This window comes from Gadus macrocephalus, chromosome 10 (assembly GCF_031168955.1).
Source record: "Gadus macrocephalus chromosome 10, ASM3116895v1".
NCBI classification, from domain to species: domain Eukaryota; kingdom Metazoa; phylum Chordata; class Actinopteri; order Gadiformes; family Gadidae; genus Gadus; species Gadus macrocephalus.
In genome coordinates, this window is record NC_082391.1 from 23,615,618 (window position 1) to 23,623,117 (window position 7,500).

The 7,500-nt window shown below is 47.6% G+C and overlaps 1 protein-coding gene across 1 annotated transcript in view; it reads right to left on the reverse strand.

Moving 5' to 3' along the window:
- Positions 1-3,013: 3,013 nt before the first annotated feature.
- The window catches only part of LOC132466250 (macrophage colony-stimulating factor 1 receptor 1-like), a 13,231-nt gene continuing 8,744 nt past the window's right edge, over positions 3,014-7,500 (reverse strand). The window contains exons 17-21 of the mRNA XM_060063344.1: positions 6,625-6,747; positions 5,856-5,967; positions 5,374-5,473; positions 3,602-3,713; positions 3,014-3,330 (exon numbers count right to left, since the gene is read on the reverse strand). Coding sequence (XP_059919327.1) covers positions 3,082-3,330; positions 3,602-3,713; positions 5,374-5,473; positions 5,856-5,967; positions 6,625-6,747 — 696 coding nt within the window. The 3' untranslated portion in view covers positions 3,014-3,081. The remainder of the gene's footprint in view (positions 3,331-3,601; positions 3,714-5,373; positions 5,474-5,855; positions 5,968-6,624; positions 6,748-7,500) is intronic.

Sequence of the window (7,500 nt, forward strand, 5' to 3'; positions counted from 1 at the left end):
GGTATAGCCTGTACCGGGGGTCCTAGGGATATTCTGTAAATACACTTGACAACAATGTACAGTATATTATGGGTTCCATGTCTGCAAATTGAGGCGTATCAGCCTTGAGCTGATGAAGGTGTAGCATTATCCTTAAGTGTCCAGAAGGCTACAAACTGGAAGAACGCAAAGGTTTCTTAAACCTAAGAAAGTCTGCTTGGATCACCTTTTGATGTCACTCTCTGTGAGAGAACGTACCAGCACCCCACATGGAAGAGGTGGTCTAAGATTCTCAGGAGGACTTCTGTCCGTCTGTCTGGACCACCAGCGAGGGTCCTGAACACTGCTGTGTACTAATAATTTGCGCTGCTTTATCGTTGACACTGCGATTACCTCGGTCGCCACGGATTGCCTCCTTCATTGTTGTCCTTTGCCATTTTGTATGTGTTAATAAATGATGTGACCTGGCGTGATAGTCAACATGGGGTAAGGAGATTTACTGTCCATGGTCTCACCCTGCAGTCCAATACCCATACTACCATACTAGTATTAAGTATGTCCCAATACATAGTATGGTAAATGCAGTATGCCAAAAATACCATTTTGCAGTATGCATCCAGCATGCTTTTTGGGCTATTCTGCCCCACAATCCATATAAGTCCCATCGACTGGAAGTCGATGGGTGGCACTACAGGTGTGCTTATACGTGAAATCACGTGTAGTTTGTCCAAATTGTATGCATACTGCGTGCAACATTTAGCTGCAATACATACAAGTCAAAAGGAAAAGTCTGTGGAACGTAGCCTCATCAGTCTTACCCTTAAGCCTCATCCCAGGACTAACACAGACTGCGCTCATATCACTGATCACGGGTCTGCTACCTCGATGTACAGGGTACAGGGTGTAGCTCATATCACTGATCAGGGGTCTGCTACCTCGATGTACAGGGTACAGGGTGTAGCTCATATCACTGATCAGGGGTCTGCTACCTCGATGTACAGGGTGTAGCTCATATCACTGATCACGGGTCTGATACCTCTATGGTACAGGGTGTAGCTCATATCACTGATCAGGGGTCTGATACCTCTATGGTACAGGGTACAGGCTGCGCTCATATCACGGGTCTGCTACCCTGTACCCTGAACCCTGTACCAGGGTTCAGGGTACAGGGTGTAGCCCATATCACTGACCATGCGTCTGCTACCCTGTACCCTGAACCCTGTACCAGGGTTCAGGGTACAGGGTGTAGCCCATATCACTGACCATGCGTCTGCTACCTCGGTGCTCAGGGTACCAGACTGAACTAGTGACGACCCAACACGTTAAACAGGATGGGACATGTGCCCTGGTGCGGACACATAATTAGGGATCTGATTCCTTATTATCTCTTTTGAAATAAATGATTGTTTTAATATTTGAATATCATTGAGGTGTTGAAAGGGAATCATGAACCATATAGGACTTTGTATTTTCTTAAGAAATGCATTATACCGAAAGGTTATCTTCTGGTTGTGGGGTATACTTCCTAAAGTATGTTCCTTATTGAACAATAATTATATTATATAATGTATAATAATCCACCTCCACAATAATCACGATGGCGTAAAAAGGAAACATAAGAAGAGAGGAATATAAAGACGCGGTTTTATTCACACTTTCACTATTGCAAAATCATCCTCAAAGTAAAGCAATGCTTACAGTATACATCTGAGACATTACACACTCAACACTCAGAGAAGATTGGTATCTATGAAACAATAATAAGGAAGTTGATTTAAAAGAGCGGTGTGTATAATTGCTATTGCCAGTATAGGCAATTTATTTCAGAAGCATTGAAATTTTCTTTACATCTCGTCCGCATCAATAGATCAAATGCTCTGTCGCAGGCCTAAAATAAGCCTGTCCAGTCTGAAATGATTGGCCCGCCCACCTGTCTGTCTAAACGCCCACCTGCACGCACTCGGCCCATGCACTCATTGCTCATGAGCGGAGTCTTCCACAAGGCCTGGCCGACCATCTGGCTAAAGCGAGCTAGCTACTCTCGTGTTTCGGGGCCTGGCTTTGGAAGGAGGCCAGAAGGGAGGGGCGGGATCTTTCAGGTTCAGGCTTTCCAAATCGAGCTCACTCTGGCTTCTCCAAATCGCCTAGCTGAAATAGCTGTATGCCAGTGATGAACCTTACACTTGCATTGATTTGGTCACGGAACACACTGACATTCAACATTAACGTGAAAAAATAACTAATTTACAAAAGATTATATGGAAATATTACCTGACGACTCTTCAGCCACATTCCGAACAGCTACTAAAATACATCAACATGGTTTACATTCCTATAAAACAGATTTATCCTGAAGGTTTGATCAGTAATGGCAGTGAGGGTATGCTACATGTAGACCGGGATCTCTTGAACCCGTTAAAAACAAACAAAATCTTTCACAGTGTCAATATGAAAACATCTCTCTCGTCGTCACCCATAAACGTTCTACAAAGTACCCCCTTAGCTCATCTCAGTGTTGACAGTCGTGACACTACAACGGTACATCACACAATATGCGATACTGTAACTACTTTGGTTTACTTTGGATTCAGGGACTCTGAACTGATGGCATCACAAGCAACGCAGCGATGACCGAAGCACAGAGAGGGAGTCATATGCTCAGCATCAGCCGCGGTCCGCAAGCAAAGCATATCCTATTTACACGGGCGGGGGGGACGGAGGTACGGGGGGGGTTCTCTTCTTCAAAATAAAATGAAACATCCAAAAAACAAACATTCCTGGATACATGACCAAGATCCTTCCTGAGGAGGGGGGAGGGGTGATGATGGGAGGGGGAGGTGGCGGAGGGAGGGAGGGAGGGAGAGAGGAGGGTGTGGAGAGGAGGGGGGAAGGGAGGGAGGGTGTGATGATGGGAGTGGGAGGGCGTGGAGAGGTGGGGGGTGACGGGGGAGGGAGGGTGTGATGATGGGAGGGGGTGGGGAAGTGGGGGAGGGAGGGAGGAGGGTGTGGAGAGGAGGGGGGAAGGGAGGGTGGGAGGGAGGGTGTGATGATGGGAGTGGGAGGCGGGAGGGCGTGGAGAGGGGGGGGTGGTGGGGGAGTCCTTCAACAGAACTGGTAGTTATTGGCCTTCATCAAAGGCTGGGCCTCTTCCTGCTGGTCACATGCCTGGTCCCAGGGGCCGAGCGGGCAGGGCAGGGGCTCCTCCTGCTGGTCACATGCCTGGTCCCAGGGGCCGAGCGGGCAGGGCAGGGGCTCCTCCTGCTGGTCACATGCCTGGTCCCAGGGGCCGAGCGGGCAGGGCAGGGGCTCCTCCTGGTCCCCCGGGCCGTCCTCCATGTTCTGGTACCCAGCCTGCGGGGAAGAGGCCCGTTACGGTCAGCTCGGTTCGCCTTCTGTTCAAGCGTCCCCGTGACTCCTCGCTGTCTGACTCACTGGCAGCTCAGTGACGCCGAGGTGAATGGAATGGTACGGTACGCGCGTAGAGATGATATATTATAGGAGGGAAAACATCCTTTTAAGTGCATCTCATGTCACGGTCCAGCCAGAGGAGCTATGCTGGGTGGTCTCTGGGTCATCAGATCTCTCCTGATCCCTGATCTGAGTTCTGCTGCGGGGCCCTCACCTGATCCGGCTCCTGAGGGTCCCCCAGGAATCTCTGGAGGATCTGGGTGATCTGGCCGAAGGTCGGCCTCTCCGTGGGCTCCAGGTTCCAGCACATCTTCATGATTGAGTAGCTAAGAAGAAAAACATGAAATTAAATTAAATGTAAGTTTTGATTCTGATTTTTACTTGTTTGATAGTCCAAGTCTAAATTGGTTCATTCATAAAATCAATGGGGGAATCTTTCGGGAAATGTTATAATTGATTTTAGTTGTCGTCCTAAACAAAAATCCATTAAAAGGTTAATTTTTGTAAAAACATTTTGTTTAACAGTATAATCAGGAAAATTAATACTGCAGTTCGATCCTGTTCTTTCAATAATAACCGGACCTTAATTTGTGCTTTGCATCAGTTATGTCATTAGGTGACCAAGGGGTCAAATACACTCAGGAGTAAGTTAGAGACCCGGCGTCTCTTTAATATGAAAGAGGGTCTCAATAACAAGTACGATTACAAACATGGGGGCTTTAGCCCTACAGGAAATAAGTAAAGAAGCCTCAGATAATGCTCCATCTCGCGACCTCTCCGCCCACGGCACAGTTCTGAGATTCTGGCTAAAGGGATCCGGGTTTAGGGTTAGGGTTAGGGCTAGGGTCAGGGTAAGGTTACGGTCAGGGTTAGGGTTAGGCTGCTGCATGTGGCCCCCACCCGTGTTTGCGTCACCTATTGCATGACTATGAGCCCCATGTTGATCGTTTTTGTATCCTTTTAGAATCTTTTTCATCTGCCTTTTAATTTATTAATTGCGTTCATGCTTTGAAAACATTTAAAGCGGCATCGATTTGTCACGATCATCTTGTCGAACAAGACGTATTTATAAAAGGAACCGTCTGAATGGAGGCCAAGCAAACATAGACTTCTGTTGTGCAACTCTTTTGCACCATGATAATGAATCATCATTTACATTCACCTCGATCGAACCAGCAAACTTTCTGTCTCAAATCAACCCGCTCTAGTTCCTGAGCTACCGCCGAACTATGACTCATCGACCCCATGAGAGAGAGACAGAGAGAGAGAGAGAGAGAGAGAGAGCGAGAGCGAGAGAGAGAGAGAGAGAGAGCGAGAGCGAGAGAAATCGGGGGGGGAGACTGAGTCAGAAATGTAGGCACAACACTTAGCTTCAGCCTCATCTGGGGGACCATGAAATTACATTTTGAACGGTCCTCGCTCGGAGATCATGTGTCTAACTGGCAGAACGGAGGCCTGACTCACAACCATACAAGATAAGAGCAGAGCACCGCGTCGTGACTCGGACCGCGGAGAATCTGTGTGCTCAGAGCGAGAGAGGGGCACTGGGGGAAAGACTTTTTGTGTTTTCTTTGTACTTATTTAAGAAAGCTGGTGTTGGTTTGGAATTGGAGTGATGGACATTCTGAAACCATTGAAAAAGCCCTGATAGATGATATACTATCTCTGAACATATGGTAGCAACCGTGGGCGTGGTTGCCTTGGTCAGGGTGCCGCAAGGGATCCTGGGGCGTTAGACAATCGCACAAGATGGGCCTTTGGTGACCTCCTAGGTCCTTTTGCGGCGGAGACATTGGGTGTGGTTGAACAGTTGGGATATGTCTAGGTGGTGGTGTAATTGTGTAATTGTTCCCGACACAGCTCTCGGTGTAAGGGGCGCGAGAGTTGAATCACTGCTTAACCTGGGCTCCCGTCTCGTCCTTCCTGTGTTTCTCACCACAAGATGAAGTGTAACAAATGGTTTTAAGCATCTGTCTCCAAACGTACATTTCTGGAGGTGCAAAGTCTGGCCGGGCCATCTGGTAGCCTCCCTTCACCATCTTGTAGAACCTGGAGTCCACCGCCATGCTTGGGTAGGGGCTCATACCTGGGGACCAGCATCCAACAGTACAAACACATCACTAACGGTGTATTCTGAGCCCTATAGCTAACATATATAGGAATCAGCTAGCTATAGCCACTACTATAGAGTAGCGATAGCTAGCTGATCCTCATAGCTATTATATAGGAATCAGATAGCTATAGCTGCAGTCCATCCAGTAGCTTTCTTTTGAAACAGCATTGTACAGCACCATCCCTTTATTGGTAGCAACGTCTGCTAAATGCTTCAATAAAGCGTCTGCTTGACGACTCAATTTAAATATAAGCAACAAGGACATCCATCAAAATGTTCCAATCCAATCAGAAACCTTCATGTTTCCTACACATGGTGAGACTGTGTGAGCAGGACATGTGATTGGCCAACTGACCGAGAGAGAAGATCTCCCACAGGAGGATCCCGTAGGACCACACGTCGCTCTGGGCGGTGTACATGGCCTCGAAGATGCTCTCGGGCGCCATCCACTTCACGGGCAGACGGGCCTGTGACGCACACAGGATAAACACTACGCCCATCAGCGGACTGGCCTGCTTGGTACTGACAGGGAGTACCCACTCTTCACGTACCCATTTCATCACTGCCACTCCCAAAAGGTTTTTATAGAAAACAAATCGACACAATGTGCTAAGGCTGTTGAGTGGAGGTGAAGGTGGTGGAGGTGGAGGTGGTGAATGACATGGGGGTGGTTGAGGTGGTGGTAGTGGGGGAGTAACTGAACGATTTGGTGGTGTAGGTGGTGGTGAATGATGTGGTGGCGGTGGTGGTGGAGTAACTGAATGATGTGCTGGGGTAGGTCGTGGTGGAGGTGGTGTAGGTGATGGTGGTTCTGGTAGTGGTGTAGGAGCAGGTGGAGGTGGTGGTGTAGGTGATGGTGGTTCTGGTAGTGGTGTAGGAGCAGGTGGAGGTGGTGGTGTAGGTGATGGTGGTTCTGGTAGTGGTGTAGGAGCAGGTGGAGGTGGTGGTGGAGGTGGAGGTGGTTCTGGTAGTGGTGTAGGAGCAGGTGGAGGTGGTGGTGGAGGTGGAGGTGGTTCTGGTAGTGGTGTAGGAGCAGGTGGAGGTGGTGGTGGAGGTGGAGGTGGTTCTGGTAGTGGTGTAGGAGCAGGTGGAGGTGGTGGTGGAGGTGGAGGACGTTGACCTACATTGCCCTTCACCACGTAGTTGGAGTCCTTCACGATGTCACGGGCCAGGCCGAAGTCACAGATCTTGGCCTCGCCGCGGTCTGTCAGGAGCACGTTCCTGGCGGCCACGTCTCTGTGGATGCACTGAACACACACACACACACACACACACACACACACACACACACACACACACACACACACACACACACACACGGTGTGTCCCAAGACTGCTTTCTGCTGCTTGACATCGTGACCCCCTCCAGAGCCTCATGACCTCAGTGAGACGGACCCTCTGTTCTCTGTCGGGAGGTTACCTCACAAAGCATGTCCTAATTCATTTTTCCCCAAATGTATTGCCGTCATGTTTGTGTTGTACAACGTAAGCACTGTGCACATTGCGGTACAATGTGGAACCACACACACAATGTGGCGTGCCACAAAAAGCAACAACTTTTAACTACGACTTACTACTTTAATAACTATTAATACTTAACCCTAACTACGACTTACTACTTTAATAACTATTAATACTTAACCCTAACTACGACTTACTACTTTAATAACTATTAATACTTAACCCTAACTACGACTTACTACTTTAATAACTATTAATACTTAACCCTAACTACGACTTACTACTTTAATAACTATTAATACTTAACCCTAACTACGACTTACTACTTTAATAACTATTAATACTTAACCCTAACTACGACTTACTACTTTAATAACTATTAATACTTAACCCTAACTACGACTTACTACTTTAATAACTATTAATACTTAACCCTAACTACGACTTACTACTTTAATAACTATTAATACTTAACCCTAACTACGACTTACTACTTTAATAACTATTAATACTTAACCCTAACTACGACTTACTACTTT